General features: G+C 51.7%; 1 protein-coding gene across 1 annotated transcript in view; it reads left to right on the forward strand.

The window, feature by feature from the left end:
* Positions 1-27,293, forward strand: part of TNXB (tenascin XB) — a 54,734-nt gene that overhangs the window by 3,325 nt on the left and 24,116 nt on the right. The window contains 12 exon segments of the mRNA XM_039882959.1: positions 4,145-4,555; positions 4,902-6,647; positions 7,117-7,232; positions 11,695-11,851; positions 12,036-12,299; positions 14,965-15,333; positions 16,472-16,765; positions 18,523-18,813; positions 19,161-19,466; positions 20,988-21,320; positions 24,677-24,970; positions 25,983-26,282. Coding sequence (XP_039738893.1) covers positions 4,153-4,555; positions 4,902-6,647; positions 7,117-7,232; positions 11,695-11,851; positions 12,036-12,299; positions 14,965-15,333; positions 16,472-16,765; positions 18,523-18,813; positions 19,161-19,466; positions 20,988-21,320; positions 24,677-24,970; positions 25,983-26,282 — 4,873 coding nt within the window. The 5' untranslated portion in view covers positions 4,145-4,152.

Genomic DNA, 27,293 nt, shown 5'->3' on the forward strand with positions numbered 1-27,293 from the left:
CATTTGGGTGGTTCTCAGTTTGAGGTCATTATAAATAGTACTGCTATGGTAGGTATATTACTAGGAATGGAATTGCTGGGTCGTAGGGTTCGCATATAACTTTAGTAGATTCTGCCAGTTTCTCAAAATGCTGTACCATCTGGCCCTGCCAGGATCCATACCTGGCAGGTTCTCTGCCCCAGCTGCTATTTCTAACCAACTTCCAGTCCCAGACACTGTCTATGGTCCTACCCCTGACCTTGGTTCTATCTCTGACCTTGGTCCTATCCCTGACCTTGGTCCTGTCCTTCATTTTAGCTCTGAAACTAGTCCTAGGCTTAAATTAAATTTTCATTCAATCATATAGTCAATGACTATTTATTGAGCACAGATGCAAGGATACAGCAGCCAAGAAAAAAAGAGGTGCCATGGCTGCCTCCCCAGACCTTGCAGGCCAGCAGGCAAGATTGAATGTGTGCAAGAAAATAATAAAATAATTTCACAAATAAATATATGATTACAAAATGTTGTGTTACAAATGAGAGTTGCATAGTGCTGTGATATCAGATAATAGGGGGACCTGACCTGAGCAGGAAAGCTTCTCTAAGGATGTGATGTGGAGTTGAGACCTGAAGGATGAGGAGGCCAAGAGAAAAGGGAAGAGAGTTCCACATAGAGGGACCCATGTTGGGAAGAGTATGAGGGACCTAAAGAAGGCCAGTGGGACTGGAATGGAGAGAGGGAGGGAGGTATTATGGGAAATGAGATAGGAGAAGTCAGCAGGGGCCAGATGATGTAGGGCTGTCTGTCCATGTTCAAAGAGAATTTGGAAGAGACACCAAGGAGTTTTTAGGGGGCAGAGGAACATCCTAGTTGACTTTTCAAGATTTTAAGGGGCAAGAGTGGAAGCAGAGGAACCAGCTAGGAGGCAACTGCAGTTGTCAAGCAAAAGATAGATGGTAGCTTAGACAATAATGTTGGTTAAGAGGAGAAAAATAAGCAAACTAAAGAGATGTTTATTAGAAAATATGGTTAAATATAAAATATGTTGGTATTGAACAAACTGTTAGGTTTCTGGCTTGTAAAGCTGGATGAAGGGTGGGGCCATGAGCTGCAGTGGAGAACACTGAGAGGGGATGGGGTACAGGAAAGACAATCATGAGTTTCAGATGCTAAATTTGGGGTGACCCAAAGAAGAGGAGATGCCAAGTCAGCAGGTGGATATATTGCTTGGAGTTAAGAGGAGATGACTAAACCAGTTTTATAAATTGGAGTATAGTTTAGAAATTAAGATCATGGGTCTGGATGAGGGTATCTACCTAGGTGAGTAACGAGAACAATAGGTCTCAACTCTGGCTGCACATTACAATCACCTAGGGAGCTAAATAAAATTCAATACCTTGGTCATTCTTGCCACATTTCAAGGGTTCAAGAGCCACATATCTCTCCTGGCTACCATGTCAACAGCACGAATACATAATGTTTTAAAATGGAAGATGTAGTCAACAGTGTTTAATGATTTTGAGAGGTCAAGTAAGATGAAGACAAATGTCTCCTAGATTTTGTGACACTGAGTGATATCGTTGGGAAACCTTAGGGAAGGCTGTGTGGTGGGTTGAAGGAGATGGAGAAGCCAGATGGGAATTGACTGAGGCATGAATGAGATATGGGGAAATAGAAACAATGAGTACAATTAAATCTTTTGACAACCATGGCCATGAAGTAGAAGAGAGAGATATGTCGTGGCTGGAGGGAGTATGAGATTGGGGGAGGTATTTTAAGGTATAACTTTCATATAGTGAATTGCACAAATCTTAAGTGTATAGCTCAATTAATTTTTGAATATGTATACATCTGTTTAATCACCACCAAGATCAAAGTGTAAAACATTTCCAGAAATCTCTCTTGTGACTCCTCCCAGTCAATAATATCCCTGAAAGTCATCTTATCCTATCTTCTTGTTTTTGAACCTCGTATAAATAACATCATTCAGAATGGGGGTTCTTTTGCTAAGCATTATGTATGTGAAATTCGTTCATGTTGCATGTAGCAAAAGGATGTTTTTTCATTGCTGTATAATATTCCATTATATGACTATGCCACATTTATTTATCCATTCCACTATTCATGGACACTTGAGTTGTTTCCAGTTTGGGCTAATACAAATCAATCTCATGAACCTTCTTGTACATGTCTTTTGGAAGATACGTGCAGTCATTTTGATTGGCTATTTACCAAGAATTGCTGAGTTATAGGTAATATGCTTTAGTAGGTGCTACCAAACAGTTTTCCAAAGTGGTTGCTCTAATTTATGCTCCTTCTTGCAATAGATGAGAGTTCCAGTTGTTTCACATTCCGCCAATATTCAGCAATGGCAGTTCCTTTAATTTTAGCCATCCCGGTGAATATTTGATGGTATCTCATTGTGGTTTTAATTTGCATTTCCCTGATTACTAGTGATGTTATACTCCTTTTCATGCTTATTGGCCCTTTGGATATATTGTATTCTTTTCTTGAGTACCTGTTTAAGTCTTTTGACAATTTAAAAAATTGGGTTACTTACCTTTTTGTCTTTATTTTGAAATTCTTTATTTCAGATTTTAATCTCTCTCTCTAACTCATATATATGTGAGCCTTGAACAACACAGGGGTTAGGGGCACCGACAGCCCATTCAGTTGACAAATTCACATATAACTACAATAAGCCCTCTGAATATTTGGATTTCCAACTGCCAGTTAACCTTTGAACAAGGTGGGGTTGAGTTATGCAAGTCAGTTGAAAAAGAATCTGCGTATAAGTGGACCTGTGCAGTTCAACCCCACTTTATTCAAAGGTCAACTGTATTTTCTCCCAGTCTGTGACTTGCCTTCTTATTCTCTTAATGGTGTCTTTTAATGACCAGAAGTTATCAATTTCAATGAGGTCAAATGTATAAGTCTCTTTTTTATGCTTAAGTTTTGTGTGGTTAGGTTTTAAGAAATTTTTGCTTACTCCAGGGTCATAAAGATGTTCTATAGTTTCTTTTGTAAGGTATTGTTCTGGAAGATATTGCTTTACCTTTCACAGTTAGGTCCAGTAGGTTCATTTCAAAGTAATTTCTGTATGTGGGCATAAGGTAGAGATCCCTTTTTTTTTTCTATATAGAATTTCATTTGACCCAGCACCATTTATCAAAAGACCATCAGTCTCCTCTTAATTGTAATGACAGTTTTATCATTAATCAGATGGGCACATATGTGTGGGTCTGTTTCTGGACCCTGTTCTGTTCTGCCTGTCCTTTCAGCTTTATAGTAAGTTTCAACACTTAAGAATGAAAGCCCTGAGAAAGAGTTTTGTTTTTTTTTTTAATGGGAGATATTTGAGTTTATGTAAGAGCAGATAAGAAGGATCTAGTTGAGAGTGAGAGGCTGAATAAAAGAAAGAGAGGATAATCTGTACCTTAATGTTCCTGAAAAGATAGTAGGAGCTAGGATCCAGGTCCTTGTGGAAGGATTGGCCTTAGATACTCATCCACTAATCCATTCAACATAAATGTGTTGGATAGCTCCTGTGTGCCAGGCACAGACATACAATGTGTAGGATAGCTCCTGTGTGCCATGCCAGGACAGATGAGGTCCCTGTTCTCGTGAAATTCCCATTCTGGTAGTCGGAGAAAGATAACAAACAAGTGCCTGCACATACAGATGATTCAGGCAGCAGCGAATGCCATGAAGAACATAAGCAGGATATTGTGATAGAGTAGTCAAAGACTGCTCCGACTGGGCAGCAAGGAAGGCCTCTGTGTGTCGATGACATATGAATTAAGATCTGAATAAAACTGAGCTTATCTTTAAGAGCTGAGTGAAGAGCATCCCAGACAGAGGGAACATATAGTGCAAAGACCCTTAGGCTAAGGTACACTTGTAGTGTTGGTGGAACAAACAAAAGACTAAGTGGGTGAAACAGTAAAAAGGGATGAGCAAGGTTACCAAGTTACATCAGAAAGTGAGTTAGGGACCAATGTCTCCAAGAACAGTATCCTTTAGGGTTGGGCTGAATGTATATTTTTATGAACATGTGAACTGGGTAGATTAGTTGTGGGTGAATGTGTGTGTGTATGGGGCAGGGGGAGGGGCATCTTGTCTACTTTGTGAAACTTCTCTCACTTGCCCTCTCTCCCTGCAGCCTCCTGAATGATGCCAGCCCAATGTTTCCTGATCTCTAACCTGGCCCTCCTGGTGCTACTGGGCACAGTCAGAGGAGGCCCTTTCTCTTCACGCTCCAATATGACACTCCCAGCCCCACGGCCCCCTCCTCAGCCAGGGGGCCGCACAGCAGAGCCAAGAGGGGGGAACCCCTCTTCTCAGCTTTATGAGCACACTGTGGAAGGAGGGGAAAAGCAGGTGGTGTTCACCCACCGCATTAACCTGCCCCCTTCAGTTGGCTGTGGCTGTCCCCCAGGCACTGAGCCTCCAGTCCCTGCTTCAGAGGTGCAGGCCTTGAGGGTCCGGCTAGAGATCCTGGAGGAACTGGTGAAGGGGCTCAAGGAACAGTGCACTGGAGGATGTTGTCCTGCTGCTGCAGAGGCTGGCACAGGTGAGCAGGTGACCACAGGAAAGGGCACAGAAAAAGAGGCAGGTGGGGAAGTTGGGTGGGTATCCCTCGTCTATAAAGGCCCTGGGTATGAATTAGAAAAAGGCACCCCTTCCTCACCCTTGGGAGTAGTGAGTGCAGCCCAGGGCATGACTTAGATGTCAGCTTCCCCTCTCCCCCAGCAAATGCTTAAGGCTCTGAGAGACCACATATAGTGATAAGGAACAGCTGGAAGCTAAGATGGTCTTTTGAAATGAGGCTGGCCCTGCTGAAGGGGCCGACTCAGAGGAGCACTATAAGGGCTCAGCCTCTCTCCCAGAGAGACTGAGGCCCTCCTCTCGTTCTCTAGGCCAGACAGATGTACGTAGCCTCTGCAGTCTCCATGGCGTGTTTGACCTGAGCCGCTGCGCCTGCTCCTGCGAGCCAGGCTGGGGTGGGCCCACTTGCTCGGACTCCACAGACGCTGGGGTGCTTCCTTCCTACCCACCCTCAGCCTCTGAGACTTGCCCGGAGGACTGCAACGATCAGGGGCGCTGTGTCCGCGGTCGCTGCGTGTGCTTCCCCGGCTACACCGGCCCCAGCTGTGGCTGGCCCTCCTGCCCCGGGGATTGTCACGGCCGCGGGCGCTGCGTGCAGGGCGTGTGCGTGTGCCGGGCGGGCTTCTCCGGCAACGACTGCAGCCTGCGCTCCTGCCCTCGAGGCTGCAGCAAGAGGGGACGCTGTGAAAATGGACGCTGCGTTTGCAACCCCGGCTATACTGGTGAGGACTGTGGTGTGAGGAGCTGCCCCCGGGGGTGCAGCCAAAAGGGGCGCTGTGAGGACGGGCGCTGCGTCTGTGACCCGGGCTATGCTGGCGAAGACTGTGGCTCACGGAGTTGCCGGTGGGACTGTGGCGAGGGTGGGCGCTGCGTGGATGGCCACTGTGTTTGTTGGCCTGGGTACGCGGGCGAGGACTGCAGTACGCGGACGTGTCCGCGCGACTGCCAGGGCCGCGGGCGCTGTGAGGACGGCGAATGCATCTGCGACACGGGCTACAGCGGGGACGACTGCGGTGTGCGCAGCTGCCCCGGCGACTGCAACCAAAGGGGCCGCTGCGAGGACGGCAGCTGCGTGTGCTGGCCTGGGTACACGGGGCCTGACTGCAGTGCGCGCGCCTGCCCGCGCAACTGTCGCGGCCGCGGGCGATGCGAGAACGGCGTGTGCGTGTGCAACGAGGGCTACAGCGGCGAGGACTGTGGCGTGCGCAGCTGTCCTGAGGACTGTCGCGGCCGGGGCCGTTGCGAGAGTGGCCGCTGCGTGTGTTGGCCCGGGTACACAGGCCGGGACTGCGGTAAGCGTGCCTGCCCCGGCGACTGTCGCGGGCGCGGGCGCTGTGTGGACGGCCTCTGCGTGTGCAACCCGGGCTTCACGGGAGAGGACTGTGGAAGTCGTCGGTGCCCCGGAGACTGCCGCGGTCGCGGCCGCTGCGAGGATGGCGTGTGTGCCTGCGACTCGGGCTACGAGGGAGAGGACTGCAGTGCGCGCAGCTGCCCTGGAGGTTGCCGAGGCCGTGGCCAGTGCCTAGACGGGCGCTGCGTGTGCGATGACGGGTACTCGGGCGATGACTGCAGTGTGAGGCGGTGCCCGCACGACTGCAGCCAGCGCGGTGTATGTCAGGACGGTGTGTGCACCTGTTGGGAAGGCTACGCGGGAGAGGACTGTGGCCTCCGTACCTGCCCCTCCAACTGCCACCGGCGAGGCCGCTGTGAGGATGGGCGCTGTGTGTGTGACTCAGGCTACACTGGCCCCTCTTGCGCCACCCGTACCTGCCCTGCCGACTGCCGGGGCCGTGGGCGCTGTGTGCAGGGAGTATGTGTGTGCCATGCAGGCTACAGTGGCGAGGACTGTGGGCAGGAAGAGCCTCCCGCCAGCGCCTGCCCTGGGGGCTGCGGGCCCCGGGCACTGTGCCGCACAGGCCAGTGTGTATGCGTGGAGGGCTTCAGAGGCCCAGACTGCGCCATCCGGACTTGCCCAGGAGACTGCCAAGGCCGGGGAGAGTGTCGTGAGGGCAGCTGCATCTGCCAAGACGGCTTTGCAGGGGAAGACTGCGGGGAAGGTGAGTGGCCTGCCTTCCCCAGTATGCTCCCTCAGGGACTGGGAATCTGAGCCAGTGGGAAGGCCAGAGCCTGAGGCCTGGGAACCCAGGGACCTGGAGAAACAGTGGAGAGAGGTCATATACAGGGAGAATGGGCAGTCAGAGGAGCTAGAGAGCCAGTATCTACCAGGGGCAGCAGAACCGTGGGGGCATGCCTGCAGGCAGGACCTGCTTTCAGATCTCTTATGAACACGCTGGGGGCCCCTTTGGTTGCTTTTAGGGAGATTCTGTGTTCTTGGAGCTAGGGGGAAGTTGAAGGAGATGCACCATCTGTTCAGATGTCTGCCAGCTTTGCCCCACCCCCAGAGAGGAGTTGGTACTGGAATGGTCTCTTAGGGTAGCCCTGAGTAGGGGGGCCTGTGATGGTAGGGGTAAGGGGTGGGGGCTGCCTTGGGCTAACCAGTTTCCCATATCCCATTCTCCTGGGCAGAGGTGCCAGCCATTGAGAGCATGAGGATGCACCTCCTGGAGGAGACGACGGTTCGGACAGAGTGGACCCGGGCTCCTGGCCCTGTGGATGCCTATGAAATTCAGTTCATCCCCACGGTGAGAGCCATGCTCCAGGAGGGGACTGAGTGGGCAGGACCAGGGGGACGGGGTGCTCACCTCATATAGGACATCCCCATAATCAGTGATTGAGTCCAGATGTCTGGGATCCTGAAACTGCTGTAAAGGCTTTCTCATCCTGCCCCACATGGGGTACAGAAGGCCTTTGCAGCATCTCCAGCAAGCATTGGCCTTCTGCCGCTGCCACACCTCTGATGAAAGTGAGCTCAGTACTTCCTCAGTCCGTTCAGTCCTTCGTTGGTCATCACTGTTAGTATTTTTGTTGGTGCTGAGTCCAAATCTGCCCCATTCTAATGTCCATCCAATGGCTCTAGCTGGGCCTTCATTAACAGATAGTTTTTTGTTTTGTTTTATTTTGTTTTGTTGTTTTGCTTGCCCCGCATCCTACACCATAGACTTTCAGGAATTTGGAGACATCAGCCATCATGTCACCCTTCATTCTCACAGGCAAAACCCACTTGTTCCTTTACCTCTTTGACCTGGGGCTTTGTTCTTGAATTCTTCACCTCTAGAGTTCTCTCTTCTAGTGCCTCCTACTTTTTGAATGTGTCCCCAAAACGTGTGCAGAGAAGAGCCTAGTCATTTACCTGGCTAACTGGAGACACGGGCACTTTTCTTAGAATTGACATGTATTAACTTGTGGTCACACAAACTGTCAGATGTTTTGGTCATTTTTTTATGATTTTTTATTATAAAAGTCATATAGGTTTAGTGTAGAAACTTTAGAAAATGTAGATAAATAAGAAAAAAGGAAAGAAGGAAAGAAGTAAGGAAAAAGACAGCATTCAACTATATATACCTTTTTTAGTCTAAATGTAAGGCTTTGCAGTTAGCCCTGTTCAATGTTATCTTTTTTGGTTTGGGCCAAGCTGTCTAGGCTGTTGCAATAATTTTGATTCTGTGAAGTGGTTCTCCCGCCTCCATGTCAGTGCATTGCAAAGCATTTTTCTCTGTATCCTGCCAACTCTCTCTTAAAATATTTGTGGGGGCACCCTAAGGACAAAGCCTTATGGCTTCTCATTAGAGACTTCCCTTTGGCAGATTGGGCTTTTATGATGTGTTTGGTATCCTAGCTTCAGATCATCTGACATTTCTACTGTCCAACTCATATATTTTACTGCATTATCCCACAAAACGCCATGGTAGGTAGGCCATGTCACCCTCATCTCTGCCCAGCCAGGACTCTGGAAAAATAAATAACTCCCAGGGCATAAACCCTAGGAAGGCTCTAGGACAGAAGGGGCAGCTCAAAGGTGCTGACTGTCATCCCTTCTCCAAGTGGCCTGGTTATTCTAAGTCTTCTTATACCCCCAAAACCAGACTTCTGCCATGATCTGTCTCTCCTCACTCCCTGATAGAAGCAGAGGCAGAAATCTCTACTTTGCTGTACAACCAAGATAGCCTGGATTTGGATGTTTTTCTTCTGTTAAAAATTTTTTGTTTGTTTTTATAAAAATAATTTAATCACAAGACAAGCATTTGGCAACTAGAAAAAAATAATTCTTGACTGCTTCACACTAAAACAAACACTGTTAACATTTTAAAGTGTTTCTCCCACTCTCTGTGTATTTATTTACATAGTTCTAATCTTGAGAGGGTGGGACTTTTAAAAGGAACTTTCCAAAGAAAGTTCAGGGAAAGTGGAATTAAAATAAACACTTGAGATGGAAGGAGCTTGCAGGGCAGCACTATCTCCTGCTCTTAGTAAATATGAACCCACCCTTGGGTGTTCTCAAGAGGTGCAACTTCCCAACTGAAGCTCTAGCTTCCTCACATGAGGCTTGGTGGTATCAAGCTGGCCTGTACCCAGCTTGGCTATGCTGTCAGCTCATCTGCTCTGTTCTAGGTACGGGCCTCTGTTACATTCTGATTTCTCTCTGGGCCCAGGTATGAGAAACGCTCCTGTGAAATCGGTCCCCAGACAACTCTCTTGGTCTCCACATCAGCCTGTGCTACTGGCCCTCAGACTATGCTTTCTACACCTTCTGTGGCTCGCCCCTGGAATTGTGCCTCATGCTTTGGCCAGGACTCTCGGTCCACTTCTATTGGCATGGAATATATTCAGTAGCTGGCTGTCTTCTAGCCACTGCCATCTTCCTAGAAGCCTGTCTCTACCTTATCTGGAAATGCTTTTCTCTCAAAGCCTGGCCAAGGGACACTCCTAGTTTTGGAATGTTTTCCAGAACATTGGAGAGGAACAATTCTTCTCCCTGAGTATATGGCATTTTACTCTGACTCATCGGTTCTCAAAATGTGTTCCCCGGATCTGCAGCATTAGCATCACCTGGGAGCTTGTTTGACATGCAAATTGTGGACTCTGTCCACAGATCTATTGAATCAGAAGCTCTGGGGGTGGAACCCAGCAACAAGCCCTTCAGGTGATTTTGATGCACCCCAAGCCTGAGGACTACTAACTTAAGAATGTTGCTATTTTGCAAAATGCTGGCTCCTCTATGAATGTAAGAGAAAGCATAGGGAATGAGCCCCTGAACAGAAAGAGGTTCAGGTATTCGTTGTCTGGGTGTATTCTGCAGCCTAGAAACCAGGGCTATGCCAAGTTTTCATTGGGACACGAGACCTTGCAGACTCAGAAAACTATGTGTTTGGGTCTAGTCTGAAAAGGGAGATGAGGGTGAGGCGAGCTCCAGGGACCAGCCCAAGTAGAGTCCCCCGCCTGGGAACACAAGGGTTAGAAATTCACCAAGGACAATCAATGAAGCAGCCAAGCTTTCATCAAGGGGCAGAGCCAGCTGCCAGTATTTGGCTAGGGAGCCTGCCTCAGGCCAGCCACATGGTGGGACTTTCAGGGGACTATTCCCAAATGGACCTCAGGAGAGACTAGGAGGTATCGAAAATGTTCATGTAGGTGGTCTGAAAGGAGACGGAGACCTTGGGATGGGCTTGTCTCGCTGATAGGACCAGACTTCACAGCATCACAAACATCATCAGGGAGCACCCAAAGGGTGTGTGTGTGCACGCTGTGTGTCTATGTGTGTGCGTGGTGGTGGTGGTGGTGGGTGGTGGTGGTGGTGGGTTGGGGAGATAGAGGTGACAGAGAACGTAGTGGGAAGGATGAGGACAAACAAGGCCTCCTAGGCTGGATACCTAGGGCAGAAAGAGAAGGGCAGGGATCCTGTGTGCCCAAAATACTTTTCAGCCAAGAAAACTGACAAAGCTTTATTCGTCCTCAACCCAGAAATCTCTTTGTGGCTTCTCATCTGGTTTTGTACTTTGATGTTTACTATGATGATTTTCCCACCAATTCTCTTGGTTTAGGAGAGTGCCTTTTGAAATTTCCAGTCCTACGTGATTGAATGGAGATGTCCCCATCATGGCCAACACAGCTAAGCAGAATTGAGAGTTCTTATTAGCTATCCTAGCTGGACAGCCCAGTGAAGTGCAGGGCTGTTGGACTGCTCAAGATGTCCAGTTCTTCCTGTTCCCCCAGCAGCTGGCACTCCAGGAGACCCTGCCTGGACCAGGGGCTGCCAGATTTCCTGCGAGGTCACCATAAATAATCATAATACCTTTATACTTGGAGGAGGGTTGTTTTCTCAGTCATATACTACACATAGAGATTTAGGTAGAGATCTAATAAAACTTAGGACATGGACATACATTTAGCTACTAGAGCATGAGTTACTTGAGGACGGGGACCATATCTTTTATTTTTGTGTCTCCAATGCCCAGCATGATGCCAGGTATGAAACTGGGAAACAAATTTGTGGAACTCTGAGCAGATTAACCTTGTTTTTGAGGGGCCTACAACCCTGCTGAGGAAACAAGAAAAATGCCTGAAGGAAAATATCATGTTATGGCTCACACCCAGGTTACAAAGCCAGGGGCAGGTGTCTGTTGGGAGGCTCAGGCTAGTGCAGATGCTTCAAGGAGGAAGTGAGACTTGAAGAGACATCCCTGATCTACTTCATCCGTTCTGACAAGAGTGAGCTTAAGAGAAGCCTTGTCCTACCCAGGGAGTCAGGGTTGCCCAGGGAAAGCCACGAGGAAAGTCCTGGTATATGTCAGGTGGTAGAATTCTGGCAAACAGCTGATGAACAAGCTAAACGGTAGTGCCCATGAGGGAGAACTCTGAGGTCGCACTGCCCAGATTTAAATCCCTGCCACTTTTTTTGGTGTTGGTGACCTTGGGCAAGGTACTTAATCCTTTTGTACCTAAGTTTCCTCATCTATCCAGTGGGAATATGATCTACCCAATAAAGTTTGAGGATTGAGTTCATATACGTAAATTGCCTTAAACAGTAACTGGCATTGAGTAAGTGTTCCAGTCATGTTTACTATCACCACCCATGTTCCCCAGCTGTACAGGGCCAAGTTCTACACAGTCCCACTACTTGGACTTGGAGAAGGGAGATATAAGGGGGATTGAGCAGCTGGGGCAGGAGTGCCAGCCCTGATCCACCTGGTGCTCTCTCTCTTGCAGACAGAGGGGGAGAACACCCCATTCACAGCGCGGGTGCCCAGCTCTGCCTCAGCCTATGACCAGAGAGGACTGGCCCCTGGTCAGGAGTACCAGGTCACTGTCCGTGCCCTTCGAGGGACTACCTGGGGCCCTCCTGCCTCCAAGACCATCACCACCAGTGAGAACTGAGGCTGTGGGGTGGAGTCTTGGGTGGAGATCCGGATTTGAGTGGGGCAGCGAGGAATCTGTCCTCTAGGAGGGTAGAGTCGGGGGGGACTACGTGGGGAAAAGTACTTAGAAGGAAAGCTGGTGACTAAAGAGCCAGACTCCCACCTGATCCCTCTTCTCTCTAACCTGGCTAGTGATCGATGGCCCCCAGGACCTCCGAGTGGTTGCGGTGACTCCAACCACACTGGAGCTCAGCTGGTTGCGCCCCCAGGCCGAGGTGGACCGATTTGTGGTGTCCTATGTCAGCGCTGGCAATCAGAGGGTGCGGCTGGAAGTACCCGCTGAGGCAGATGGGACGCTGCTGACTGACCTGATGCCAGGCGTGGAATATGTGGTGACTGTTACCGCGGAGCAGGGCCGGGCAGTAAGCTACCCAGCTTCCGTCAGGGCCAACACAGGTATGGCTGGCCAAGGGTTAGGGAAGGGCCTGGTTTCTGAGTGTAGGAGCCCCTTCCTCAGGAGCACATGCAGGGCTTATAGGCTCTTCTGAATGCACTTGGCAGGATATGTGGAAGTCTCAAAGCACCTGCTGGGGCCTTGTTCTGTATTAAGAGTACCAAGGAGACAGCGCCCTCAGGCATTTGGTGTCCTATAGTAAGGCTGCAGCTGGAATATGGGAGGAGCTGCTCATGGAGAAAACAGTGAATAGGAGATGCTGTCTGACCTACCTAAGTGGGAAACAGAACTTGTGTTCACCCTGGTCAGATCCTGTAGGGACTGGAATTAGGCAGATCAGAGACCAGCACTCCTGTTGCCTTTAGGATAGGGTTTGGGGAGTAATTTTCCACTAACCTCAATGTTTCTTAACAGATGCCTGGATCTTTCTTTTTTTTTTTCATGTGACAGACGCCCACCTCACTGTAGCTCACATCCTATCCTCCCACTTCCCCTTCTCTCCTTCAGACACAGGGCTCCACCTGCTGGCTTCTCTCTTCTTTCTAGGGTACCAACACTGGCAGGCTTGGAGGGCCAGGGTTGAGGGGCTCCTGGGACACTGACTCCTTTCTCTCAATTCTCTTTCCAGGTGGGGCTGGGGCACAGGGACGAGGCCTCTGGCTCCGGTGGGAGGGATGGAGGAAGGGACTGCCGTGAGAGGAGTGCAGAGATGAAGGACGGGCTGCCCCTGACCTGCTCTCCCCCTTCCCCTTTTTTGCCCCTGGCAGCACCAGGCCACTACAGTTACCCGGAGGTGCGCCCCCCGGCCACGCCCCCCAGGCCCCGTCCCCGGCCAGCCCCTGCCCCGCGGCCCCCGCGCCCCCCTCGGCCGACTCGGACCTCTCGGCCCGCAGAGGAGGGGCAGGAGGAGTCTCGGCCAGGGCCTAGCCTGCCCCAGCCCCCTCGGCGGCCGTGGGGCAACCTGACTGCTGAGCTGGGCCGCTTCCGCGGCACCGTGCAGGACCTGGAGCGCCACCTGCGGGCTCATGGCTACCCACTGCGGGCCAACCAGACCTACACGTCGGTGGCGCGCCACATCCACGAATACTTGCAGCGGCGTCTGGCGGCCGCCGCCCCCGCCGGCTCTCCTGCACCCACGCCCCGTCGCCCCCACCCCACCGCCAGCCCCGACTCGGGCACCTGGAAGCGGGACTCCAACCAGGGCATCTACAGCCTCTCACCCGAAGGCGTCGACGGGGTGGCTGCGCCTCGCCACCCCAAGCCCGAGGTGCTGGGCAGTTCTGCCGATGGCGCACTACTCGTGTCCCTCGATGGGCTCCGCGGCCACTTCGAGCGCGTGGTGCTGCGCTGGCAACCCCAGCCGCCAGCAGAGGGCCCCCGCGGGGAGCTGACTGTGCCGGGCACCGCACGCACCGTCAGCCTACCCGACCTCAGGCCCGGCACCACCTACCACGTGGAGGTCCATGGGGTGCGGGCAGGGCAGACCTCCAAGTCCTACGCCTTCATCACCACCACAGGTAGTGTGGGCTGGGGCGCAGAACCACCCATCCCCTGCCCAGGTTCACCTGCCACTGAAGTCTGCATCCCTCAGTTCTTCCCGCTGCTCACTGCTAAGACTGTTACCCCCACCACCCGCTCCTGCTTTCAAGCCCAGTATACTCCATTTAGGCTCCAAGGTCCCCACAGAAAAGCACACACTCCTGTATCCTGAGAACCACCTTGACTCCCAGGGTCTTGGCAGATACCCAAGGCCAAGGAGACCTGGTCTTGGGGTTCCTGGTTTTCATTCGAGTTCCCAAGGCACTTCTGCCAGGATTGTTGTTCTAGGCAACAGAAGGGGCATTTAGTGACTGTGGACTCACTCGAGCAGTTTGGGTGGGGTAGGGCAGGAGTGACACCAGAGGTTCCCTGTTCTGACTCATTGTGGTGAGGGTGCCTGAAGACTGTGGTCAGTGGTTACTGGTTTCCATAATTTGACCTTGACCTCAAAGGGATACATGGGAACTGCTTGGGGGTGGTCTTGAAGCTATAAGGCAGCATGTGTATGTGAGAGAGGAAACTACTGCTTCTTGAGCTGCCTTCCCAGATCTCTTGGCTCACTTCATGCTGGTCTCTCCCACAGGAATGATTTCCGTGCTCAGGGAAGGGGTGTTCTGTGGCTGTCACGGGGAGGGTTGTGGACCTTTTCTTCCCCCATAGGGCCCAGATGCCACCTGAGCTGAACGTCCTCCCTTTCCCTCTCCTTTCACTACCCATCTTCCTTTGGTATTCTCCTTCCCTAACACCACCTTCTCCTTTCTTCTAGGCTTCTCACTGCAGCACTAATGGAAGCCACAACCACCACCCACTGGGGAGGGGGATATATGTGGGGAGGGACATAGACGTCTGTGGGGCCAGAAGTCGTAGTTGTCTTGTCGGGGGAGGGATGTCAGGCTTTATTTCTTTCATTTATTGACTGCAGGCCTGTCTATTCAGGTGTCGTGGACAGGGGTGTTTGGAGGACCAGGCAGACCTTTGGGAGGATGAGGTGGCCCCAGGGATGGACCTAAGAGCAGAAAAGGAAGGGTATCTTGGCTCTTAGAGGCTAGAGGGCAGAACTTGGGGGCTGGGGTTCCTTTCTGGCTCTCATACTCTACTCTTCTGTTTTTCTCTCCCTGCCCTTCCCAGGGTCCTCCCCCTTGGGCCTCTTGGAGGCCACTGATGAGCCTCCTCCCTCAGGCCCTTCAACGACTCAAGGGGCTCAGGCCCCCGGCCTGCAGCAGCGCCCCCAGGAGCTGGGAGAGTTGAGGGTGCTGGGCAGAGACAAGACAGGGCACCTCCACGTGGCTTGGATGGCCCAACCTGACACATTTGCCCACTTCCAACTGCGCCTACGGGTGCCCGATGGGCCAGGGGTACATGAAGAACTACTGCCAGGAAATGTCCGCCAGGCTCTGGTGCCCTCACCCCCTCCTGGAACCCCCTATGAGCTGTCACTTCGGGGAGTACCCCCTGAGGGCGAGCCCTCTGCCCCTCTCATCTACCAAGGCATTATGGGTACATTCTGGGTTCTGCTCAGACCAGTTTCCTGAGGTTGGGGGAGGGGCTGGGCCTTCAGAACTTGAGAGGTGGGAATGGGGCTAGTGTTTGGGTCAAAGTGGTGGGAGAAAATGAGAGAAAAGGAGTTGAGGGTTCAGAAGCAAGAGGTATGGAGGGATTCTGAGAACAATGATAGGATAGTTTGGGGAGGGGAGTACTCCAGGAAAAGAAGATGAGAGGAGGAAAGTCAGGTCGTGGGGCAGGAATTCAAGAAGAGAAGCTGTAGGCCCTTGGCTCTACCCATAGATTTCTTTGCTCTGTGTCCTACCTGGACATCCTGGTCACTCCTTTGCCTCACCCCACCCCATAGACCTCTAAGGGTGGGTATGGGAAGGCCTCTGGTCCTGAGGATACTGACCCTCAACCCTCTTCCCTTCTTCACAACCCCCATCCCCTCAAGCTTGGGCGGTGGCACTGCCCCCTACCCAGAAAGTCTGGCCTGCCATGGACAGTGCCCTGTGGTCTCATCAGCCAGTTTCTGGTGGGGGCAGAGGTTCCTTGGGGGTAGGGAGCACCACAGCCATCAGGACTTTAGAGATGGGTGAGGTCTACAAAACTAGCAAAGGACAGGGTTTAGGGTGCCCGGCTCTCACATTGCCTCCTGGTCCCTCTTTATGGGACCAGGGTAGCTGATTCTCCCTGCAACTCCAGGTCAAGCTCACCACTGAGACAGAGGGCAACAAGGGAGAGAGAAGGTGGACTGAGGAGTCTTCAGACTGCTCTACGGCAACAGTGGGGAGTTTTGAAACTCTCAAGAAGAACCATGGGGAACCTGAAACTTCCTATAAACCTTGGTGTGGAGAGAGACTGGGAACTTTGTGAGGGGTGGGGAAGCTGTCACAAGGGAAGAGTGAAACTTCTCACTCCAGAACAGATGCTAAGAGGGAAAATGTCCCCTTCCCAGGAAGACTGGTCACAAAGGGCTGAAGGGTGGGGAAATAGAGTCTTCGAGAAAGGGATTGAGCTGTCCAGGCTGGAGTGAGCCAGTGGGTAGAAGGGAGGGAAGGAGACAAGGACAAGGCAATGGTTGAGTCTTCCTGCTTTGCTTTCGCCCTTGCCCACCCCCTCACCACCCTCCTCCCTCCCCCAACTCCAGACAGGGATTTGGAAAAGCCTGGAAAGCCCTTGGCACCACCACGCCTGGGTGAGCTGACAGTGACAAATGTGACCTCCAACTCCCTGCTCCTGCACTGGACGGTCCCTGAAGGCGAGTTTGACTCCTTCATGATCCAGTACAAGGACAGGAATGGGCCTCAGATGGTGCCTGTGGAGGGTCCCCAACGCTCTGCCCTCATCACCAACCTGGATATGGGCCGCAAGTACAAATTTGTCCTGTATGGGCTTGTGGGCAAGAAGAGGCATGGTCCCCTGGTGACTGAAGCCAAGATCCGTAAGTGAGAGCAATCATGCACACCCCTGCCCCTACCTTCTGCATGGTCCTCAAGGGGGTCTTCCCAGTGCTTTGGGAACCTGCTTTGGGAACTTCAGGAAAGCTTCCAGGAGGTAGGGGTGCCTGAGATGAATCCTGAAGAGAAGATAGTGTTGGGTCAGGCAGAGAGGTTGGGAGGGCTGCAGACAGAAGGAGCTGTGGTGAGAGCAAGGCAGGAGTGAGCGTGGCCTTGTAGGAAAATTAATGTGTGTTTCCTCCGACTGGACAGCTGGCTACCTGGGGGGCTGAGGGTACTGATCTTATATGTCTGACAGGAGCTCGGGCCTCATTTGGGGGCCCTGGGAGGCCACTGAAGGGTTTTAAGGAGAGACATGATTCGATATTTATCTTATAAGTAACACTGAGGCTGCTGCAAAAAGTAGCTGCTGGAGTGAGTTAAGAGCCAGCAAGAAATGATAGTGGCTGGGTTGGGAGGGTGGCAGTGAGGCTGGATATGGGAGGTGAAGGAGAGCAAGGGTGCCCAGGTACCTCCACATTTCTGGATCAGACAGTCCTGTTCCCAGAGGCAAGGAAAAGCAGAGATGAGGAACAACGCAGCAGAACACTTGGATAAACATCTTTAATGGAATACGTTTGTCAAATGTGTTCCAGATGTTTTAGGTGTATCATCACACCTAATCCTTACAACAGCTTTGGGAGGCATGGCCATGCTATAGATGTGGAGAATCGAGGCACAGAGAGGAAGAGGTCACTCAAGCAGAAAGTGATGGGCCACGGGATGATGCTGCTGCCCTCATGGGTGTGAGGAGCAGAGGGGAGGCCCGAAGAAGGGGTGTGGGTGTCATCGGTGCCAATGGACAGGAGCCAGGGTGAACATGTGAGAAGAGACAGGGCTACTGGATCCCTGGGGATAGTCAACACTCAGAGTATGAGCAGAGGAAGAGAAGCCAGCAGGGTAGGCTGGGGGGTGACTTGTGAAGAGGGTCTAAGCCTCACAGAGTGGTTCCTGGACCCCAGAATGAAAGGCTTGGTCAGACATGTTAGATTCTGTAGGAGTGATTCAGGACTACAGAGTGTCCACAGGACTTAGCTATGGTGAGCTCACCATTGACCCTGGTGAGAGCCGCCATGGAGGGTGGAACTGGGTTGGGAGGATAATGGACATGAGGACATGGCTACAACCAATGTAGACATCTCTTTCTGGAATCTGGGCTGGGAATAGAGCTCAAAGAGAGAGGGCGGAGGTAGAGGGAGATACAGCCCAATGAGGGAGCTTGTGTCATTACCGATGGCTAGTGGCACAGGTTGGGTGAGGAGGTGGGCCCCAGGGTACAGGTGTGGGAAACTCTCCCACATTAATTCATTCCAAGCATCGTGCCCTCTTCTCTTGGAGGCGAAACCAGCTAGTAGTTAGGCCTGGAAGCAGTGGAGGTTGTCCTGATCCCTGGACGTGGAGATGTGGAAAGGGCTGGCTGGGCTCTCTTCTCTCTGAAGCCCCTCCCTAGACTGAGTCAGGGCCACACTAGTTTATACACTATAAGAAGGCACCCCTCCTCCAGGTGGGCGTAGCTTGTCACTAGGGCATACAGCTTGGCAAGCAGAGTGCCAGCTGGTTATAGTCCCTCAGTGCTCCCTTAGCCATGTATCTTTGTGCAGTGAACAACCTGCACAACCTCACACAGCATCCCTATGTGGGAGATGGATGTGCCTTCTCCTTTGACCTGTGTCCCTCCCTTCTCTCTACTCCTTCTTCCTAGTACCTCAGAGTGATCCCAGCCCAGCAACTACACCCCGCCTGGGAATGCTGTGGGTAACAGATCCCAGCCCAGACTCACTGCTCCTCTCCTGGACTGTCCCCGAGGGCCATTTCGACTCCTTCATGGTCCAATACAGGGACAGAGATGGACGGCCCCAGGTGGTACCTGTGGAAGGGCCTGAGCGCTCACTCATTGTGTCCCCACTGGACCCTGACCACAAGTACAGATTTACTCTGTTTGGGATTGCCAATAAGAAGCGGCATGGCCCCCTCATGGCTGATGGCACCACTGGTGAGTGGCAGCCAACTAAGCCCCATGTAACCCCTCCCAACCTTCCATGTACTTGCCCTCAACCAGGAACCAGCTGGGCCTCCCAGTGAGATGGCTGACTCCAAATCCTGGCCCTGCTCCCAGGCTGAAGGGCAGCCAGCCTCCCCTGCACTGCTGGGCCCCATTCATCCCATTCAGCTGCTCCCCAAGGCCCAGAAGGCGTGTCATGCCCTGGCAGTGCCAGACTTCCCAGGAGTTCAGCACTCACACTAATTGAATATGACTCTCCAAGTGTGACAGCCAGTCCAAACCCCAAGCCCCAATCCCAGGCTGCCAGTTCAACACTGGCTAGATCCTCTTATTTACAGCCCCAAAGAAGAAAGAGGAGCCCCACCACCCAGAGTCCCCCGAGCAGCCGCTGCTGGGGGAACTGACAGTGACTGATGTGACCCCAGACTCCCTACACCTGTCCTGGACAGTGGCCCAGGGCAACTTCGACTCCTTCATGGTCCAGTACAAGGATGCACAGGGGCAGCCCCAGGCAGTGCCCGTCTCTGGGGACAAGAATGAGGTCACCGTTCGCAGCCTGGAATCTGACCGGAAGTATAAAATGAACCTTTACGGCCTCCATGGCAGGCAGCGTGTGGGGCCTGTGTCTGTGGTGGCCACCACAGGTGAGTCAGGGCCTCATGGGCCTCCCTCCCCTGCCAGCCCCCAGCCCTCTGGACAGGACCTGGACTCCTACGCACCTCCCTCCACCTTGTTGTTCTCAGTTCCAGTTCTACCAAGGCCCCTTTTCTTGCCCACATCCCAGGACTTCTCACCCAGCCACCAGCCCCTACCCTAACCTCTTTCATGGCCCTGCTTCTTCTCCATCTCCAGAACAGGCCCCATTTCCCCCATTCTGAGGACCTGGAATTATCCCTCCACCTCACTGAGCTTCCCGCAGATGTCCTCAGCCACTATATTCTTTCCTCATGGTTTTTGCTGGGATTCTTCCCCTACCATGACCTGGCTTGGGCCATCGTCATTTCTAAATTTCTGTCACCTGCCACCCACATTCTAATATTCTAATGCCATTGCTGCTCTGTTCTCTCTCTCTCTCACACACACACACACACACACCCATACACACCCATGTTCCTGCATTCATCCAGCCTCCTTGGCCAGCACAGAATGGCTCTGGAGCCAACTACCTAGATTTTCATCTTAGCTCTGCAATTTTCTGCCTATGGGGCCTTGTGCAAGTTACTGAACCTCTCTGTGCCTCAGCATTCTTATCTGTCGAATTGAGATAATAATGTAGCTGCTTCATAGGGTTGTTAGAATACATACAGTGCCTGGCACGTTGAAACTGCTGTTGAAGAGTGAGCTGCTAGTTATCCCTGACTCTCTCGCTTCCCACTATCCTTTTTCCCTCCTCACTTCCCTACCTTCTCCATCCTCTTCTGGGTTATCATTCTTGACTGCTCTCTCCTTAATCTCCTGTCCCCTAAGTAGTTCCAGTAGACCTGGGGGTGGGTCACAGAAGGGCTGGCTACCCTCACTCCAGTCTCCCCCGTCCACGGAGCCTCAGCAAACACCTAAGTGAGCAGAGGGCAGGTAGGTATCCTGTGGCTTCAATTCTAGACCCAGTCAGGGAAGAGCAGGGCCCTCTTCAACCCCACCCCACTCCCCAAATCTTTCTCCCACTTTGGTCCGAAGCCCTGCCTTAGCAATTCATTCCTTAGGGTAAAAGCGAAGGGAGGGGCAGGGCCGTTGGGAGGCCTCAGCCAAAGCACATTCCATCTCCTGTCCTGTTAAGTGGGGTGGGCACTGGGAAGCCTGGGAGGGGCGAAGCTGAAAAGGAGGAGTGCAGGCAGAAGGAGGCCTCAGTGCCCCCTCACTTTCCTGAGGTCAGCATTGTCAGTGAACACGGTCGAGAACTCAGAGGTTCCTCTCTTCCTATCTCAGCTCCTTTCTCAGACATGAAGGGAGACCCTATCCCATAGAACTTACCAGTACAATCCTGCCAGCAGTACATGACGGAGCTCTGTCTTCGTCAATGAGTTACTGAATGGCTAATACAAAGGCTACACAAACCACTAGGCCTATAGCTTGAGGAACATAATTGCTGGATGTACTTGTTATTGTAATTAATGTCACCAGCAAAGCAAGTCACCCTTTAAGCCTATATCTCTGATCTCTTTTCTCAGCCCCCCAGGAGGCTGTGGAGGAAACTACCAGCCCCACAGAACCCAGCACAGAGGCTCCAGATCTCCCCAAGGAAGCCATCTTGGGGGAGCTGACAGTGACAGGATCCTCCTCGGACTCGCTGAGCCTCTCCTGGACCGTCCCCCAGGGCCACTTCGACTCCTTCACCATCCAGTACAAGGACAGGGACGGGCGGCCCCAGGTGGTGCGTGTTGGGGGTGAGGAGAACGAGGTCACCGTGCAGGGCTTGGAGCCGGGCCGCAAGTATAAGGTGTACCTGTACGGCCTGCATGAGGGACAGCGTGTGGGCCCCATGTCCACCGTGGGTGTGACCGGTGAGTGAGGGTGGGGACCTGGTTTGCTCTACTCCCACTGATGGCCCCTAACCTCCCTGTACTGATTGCTCTCCTTACTGCAGTGGAACCCTGAGGCCCCACCTGCTTGGGAAAGACTAGAAAGAGCAGTTCACAGGGACTGGGCTACAACCAGCTTTATGACTTTGCTCAAGTTTTAGACTCTCCGTGCTTCCTCATTGTAAAATGGGGATCGTAATGCTCATTTCACAGAACCGTTGTGAGGAATCAATGAATTTACAATATAAAGCACTAAGAAAGGCCTGGCAAGAGTGAACATGCTGTCAGTATTTGCCGCTGGGATCATTATAATTATCCTTACTCAGGGGTTTGCTCTGTCTGCCTTGGCTGGTTCAGCTCTTAGATGGTCAGTGTGTATAAGACATTGGCTTCAGTGCAGCTGGAAGCCTTCTTTACCACTCATCCAGTTAATGCAGAACAGGGCAAATTTCTCTGAGTAGGGGGAGACCAAGCCCTGCACCAAGTGAAGTAAAGAGTCTTTTGATGGAGAGTGTAGAAAGAATTCAACACACATGCCAGAGTTAGAGTCAAAGGAAAGTTTATTAGAAAAGGGGTGACACCACAGAGTGTGGTCTCCTCTCAGAGGCAGAGACTGAGAGGGACCCTGAGTGTTCAGGGAATTCAGCTTATATATCATTCTTTAGTTCCTGTGAGTTATAGTTTAAGACTTTGTTAACTCATTTCCTTTGATATGGACATACAGCAAGGAAGAGGAGTATGTAGTATGAAAAGGTAAGAATATGTAGTGCAAAAGGCCCACTGGCAGTTCCCAGCCTTTAATCCATAGGTTCCCTATGATTTTAGCCATAGGGAATGAATGATTTTATTTTGTGTAGGGCAGCCACTTAAAGAATGTGTTTTTCTGTTTTCCCTTCACAGTGTGGAGGTTTGTTAGCAATCCCAGAAGAAATCTTCCTTTGTTGTACAGGTGTCCTCGTGGCCTGACTGCAGAGCTGATCAGCACATTGCAGTCTCTGAATGTGGCCTGATTTAACATTTTAATTACCTTGCCTCCTCCTTACATTACAGTGAATGACTTTACAGCAAGGTAGAACATCCCTTCCACCCCTCTCTCAGGGCCAGGTATAGGCCATTGGCCACCATAAAGGACCCAGCCTCAGCACCTCCTCTCTGGAGCCTCAGCATAAGGGACTCTCCTGCCTACCTTCTTGGTCACAGCAAGAGCCATCTTTTTTTCCCTTTGTTCACTGAAACAAAGACACATTTTTGAAAAATAGCATTTACTATAAGAGGAAAGATTACAAATTTAAAAGCAGGGTGAAGGCTTGCGCCAGGCCCAGAACTTGCGGCCTAGGTTTCTCCTAGAGTGATCCTCACTCCGTCTGTCTGTCCTGGGCAGCCACACTGGGTTCTGTGAAGCCTTGTCCCTGGTCCCTGGGTAAGGATGGGCTGTGTCAGGCATTATTCTGAGCCAATGCAATAGAGAAAAATTGAGTTTTGGAATCTGGCAGTTCTGTTCTCAGCTTCCCCAGCTCTTAGCTCTGTGATTAAGCAGGACGGTCATTATCAGAGTAGGAAGGTGATGGGCAGCTGGAGCCCACTGAGCTGACCAAGGGGCCATGCTAGGCGCACAGCACCACAGCCAGAAGAAGAAATGTGTACAGCTAGTTAGAAACATTCCTAAATTAGGAAAGGATTATTTCACATGCAACGTGGGGACTGCCATACCCAGGGATAGTTATAATCTTACCTTCTCCAGTGAAGCCAAACCACCAACAATAAGACTTGATGGTAAGGGACAGTTTCTCTTTCTCATGGAAAGAAATACAGAGAGGGCAAAAATGAGCAGGAAATGGAGTCTACATGAACTAACAACTAGAAAGCAAATGAAGTGAAATACAATGCCTGGCTTAGAATATGTGGTGGTCACTCACAGCCCCCTTTGGCTGCCTCCATTCTGCCTTCCCCACTCAGACTCATTTCTGTCTTCCAGAGGCCTCATCAGCAGCCCTTTTTAAAGCAGGTTTTATCTGCTGGGAACATAGTCTTCTCCTCCACAGGAGCCAAGGAAATAAGCTCTTGGGAACCCCAGCCACCTAGCCACCTTTCACCCCCACTACCAATTGCCTCTTGGGACCACCTTCCAGGTTCAGTCACTGATGAGGAGTGTCTGCCAGACTCAGCTCATTCTAAGGCAATGGGGACGAGCAGGTCCTGAGCTTGGCTTTTCCCAGTCCAGATGTACAGATTACTCATTAATTTCATGAACATTTGTGAAGCACCCACTGTGTGCTGGATGCTGGGGACACAGCGGTGAAACAAGACATAGCTCCTGCCTGTGGAGTTCGCATTCTAGCAGAGGGAGACAGGCACCAAATTACACAAATACGTCGGTGGTACCATTTGTGACAGTGACAAGAGCTGGAAAGAAAAGCAAAGCCCAGTAAGTGAGTGGGTGGGAAGGAGGCAGAAAAGGGCTGCCTGAGGAAAGAATGAAGAAGGGAGAGGACATGTCACTTAGGCTTTTGGAGAAGAGCACTTGGGGCAGAGGGAAGGTGCCCGAACATCTGTGGACCAGCGAGGAATGTTTTAGAATTGGGGAAGAGACATCAGAGGTGAATGTGTGGGGCCTTAGAGGCCATGCTTAGAGGCCATGCTGAGGACTTGGTTTTTGTTCTGAGTGAGATAGAAGCCATGGCAGGAACAGGCTCAGACTAATGTGTGGGGATCAGAGAGAAGAGGGGTGAGGATAGAAGAGGGAGGTGATTCAGGAGACTGCCCTATAATCCAATAAGAAGAGCTGGTGCTACCTGGAGATGGCGGTGGTGGAGGTGGTGAGGACAGCCAGCTTCTGAAGCTAATGCCAACATGACTTACTCATGCACCTGGCTGGGGTGTAGGACAGGACCCCGGATGGCACTGAGAAGGTAACTGTGGTTTCACTGAAATTGAGGGGCTGAGGAGAGAACAGGTATGAGGGGAGCCCTTGAGTTCCATTTTGGACTGTTGTGTTTGAGACATTGATTAGGCATCCAAGGAGGTTGCTGAGCAAATAGAGTTTGGGGGTCAATGGGAGGCCTTGCGGGGAGGAACTCGGAGCCATTGAGGCACAGATGGAAGTTCAGCCACTTTCCCAGGTTTCAGTGACTACTAACACCGAGCCCCCTAAGCACAGCCCCAGATCCTGGCAGGAACTTAGTAAAGGGCTGTTACCAGATAGATGCTGCCAATCAGTGGAGGTTTCCATCAGACCTACTTCTCGGGCACCACAAAAACAAGGCATGTAGTTACCACCAAGGGAAAGAAGGGCTTTTCCTAACAGCCTTCCACCATCTCTGTCTCTGTTCCACAACCAGAAGAGATTCTTGCAGCCACTGAGCACCCCTTGAAGCCACGCCTGGGGGACATGACAGTGACAGATGTGACTCCCAACTCCGTGGGCCTCACGTGGACAGTTCCTGAGGGCCAATTTGACTCCTTTGTGGTCCAGTACAAGGACAAGGATGGGCAGCTCCAGGTGGTGCCTGTAGCTGCAGACCAGCATGAAGCCACCATACCAGGCCTGGAGCCTGCACACAAATATAAGATGAACCTCTATGGGCTACATGGTGGGCAGCGTGTGGGCCCCCTCTCTGTGATAGCTATGACAGGTGAGTGAGGGGTCGTGCAGTCCCCATCCCTGATTATTCAGAGTCCCCTTGCCCCGTAATCTCTCAGGTCCTGCCTCAGTGGCCTCTGCAGATCCTCCTGGGGTCATAGGCATATTAGTCTCTCTGTGAGACCTTGGCCCCTTCCCTGGGCTAGGCCCTTCTCTGCCTTCCATTCCCCATCTCTACTCCACCCCATCCCCCAGACCAAAATATCTTCCTTTCACCTGACCAAATCTAGTCACAGACTGTCTCTCTCCCTCTGACTGTCCACAGCTGTTCTCCCCTTCTCTTTGCAAGCCTGCTGTGACTTGGACACGGCCACCACCTCACCCTGCTGCCCTATTTTATTGGGGTTAAACAGCACTCATCCTTGAATCCCTTGTCAGAGGTGCTCAGCCCCCTGGCTCGAGCTGTATTCCCTTCTGGAAGTGGCCCTTGCTCTTGGCTCCCAGGGCCTCCCCACCTTCATGACTTCCTGAGCATGGGTTTCCACCATTTTTGTACCACGGTGTCAATGAAACCCATGGACCTTCCTCAGAGCAATGTTTTAAAATCTATAAAATAAAATGCATAGGATTACAAAGGAAGCCAATTATATTGATATACAATTATCAAAATATTTTTAAATTCAAATTTATGATTTAGTAATGCAGGGACTTCTTTATTGGTTCATTAAATAACAAGACTTAGTGGCATGTGTAATAACCTATCCACATTTGGAAGGAGCGATGAGTATAACCAGTATTTTGAAGTCTCTGCAGAAATTCTAAGTTGATATGAAAACATCCATGATTATTGTTGGTGACAAAGTCAAAGGTACTGCTAGTAGTCCATGGTTGGTTTTTATAGTCATCATTGAAGGACATACTACATTTCTGTTAGAGACCAGTGAAAATAAAGTTTCCCCACCTCAGTCCGAGGCTCCTGGAGGCCCCGGGAGCCCAGGAGCCCTGTGAGGGGGCACTTCCCCTTCAAAGATCTCAGCCATATTCTTTGTCTTCCCGGATCCCAGCTCCCCTCCTGCCAGCCCCAGTCACAGAGTCTCCTGAGAAGCCACACCTGGGGGAGCTGACAGTGACAGACGTAACACCAGACTCCGTGAGCCTCTCGTGGACGGTCCCTGAGGGAGAATTTGACTCTTTCATCATCAAGTATAAGGATAGGGATGGGCAGCCCCAGGTGGTGTCTGTGGCTGCAGACCAACTTGAGGTCACTGTCCCTGGTCTGGAGCCCAATAGGAAATACAAGTTCATGCTCTTTGGGATCCAGGATGGGAGACGACATGGCCCAGTCTCTGTGGAGGCAAAGACAGGTGAGAGAAACCCCCATGAAGCTGAGCCTGAGGCCCCAGCCTTCCCATCCTTCCTCACACTTCCTGGTCTCGTCTCCCTTGGTCCAGGTCTCCCCATTGTTCACCTCGTCTGTTTCATTTGAAAATTCACACTGCCTGCCCCAGTCCAAGGCAGACGAGAACCAGGAAAATGGGGCTAGTTCCTGGATCCATTCCCCCGGCTGACTTTTCCTCTCCTTTCATAATTCCTACTTCTGTTGAATGAGGGAAGACCCTTTGGACCCCTTCCTGGAAAGTGGAACGTGGGAAATCGGGATGCTAGGAAAGGGGGTGAAGGGAGCCTTTCCTGCCTCCCTGGGCTTTGTGGAGCCTCAGCCCTGAGTAGCCATCACCTTGTGAGAGTTGTGCCATCTCCCCTCTGACTCTCACTCAATTGACTCAGGCATAGCAGATCCCATATTTGCCTCCCCAAGAGAAGCTCTTTCCTCCTCTGTCCTTCCCCTGGAGCCTCAGAAACTGGGGACCCCAGGAGCCCAGGGCTGGCTGCCCAGCCAGGCCCAGTCAGGCCTAGCCCAGCTGTGCCCCTTTCCTGGGTTTTGGTCCAGGCCCATCCCTGCCCCTGGGGGCTCCCTGTTGCCAGAAAACTCTCACAATAACAATGCTCTCAGCGTCCTTGCTGTCCAGGAAGGCAGCAAGCCAGCTCCTTCTCGGGCTTCACGATTGCTTCCCAGCCAGGTCCTTTCCCTGTTCGAACTCCCCTTTTTTCCCCCTTATTCCCTCACATGTAGGCAGCCCCCACTCCTCCACCAAGGCTTCTGGGGATCAACTTCATCAAAACATCATGCCTCCCCAGCTGTTTTCTGTCCCCAGTAGGGATCCTGTGCCCGCTCTGATATCCCCAGGACCTTTGGATCTCCTCAGGGGCCAGTCACATCACAAAGAATAGGCTCCTTGGTAAAAGAAAATAAACACACCAAGTCTGTGACAAGCTGTGCCCTGCTAGGGAAATAGTTCCTAATTAGTGAGAAGAGT

Source organism: Pteropus medius, unplaced genomic scaffold (assembly GCF_902729225.1).
Source record: "Pteropus medius unplaced genomic scaffold, Ma_sr-lr_union100, whole genome shotgun sequence".
NCBI lineage: Eukaryota > Metazoa > Chordata > Mammalia > Chiroptera > Pteropodidae > Pteropus > Pteropus medius.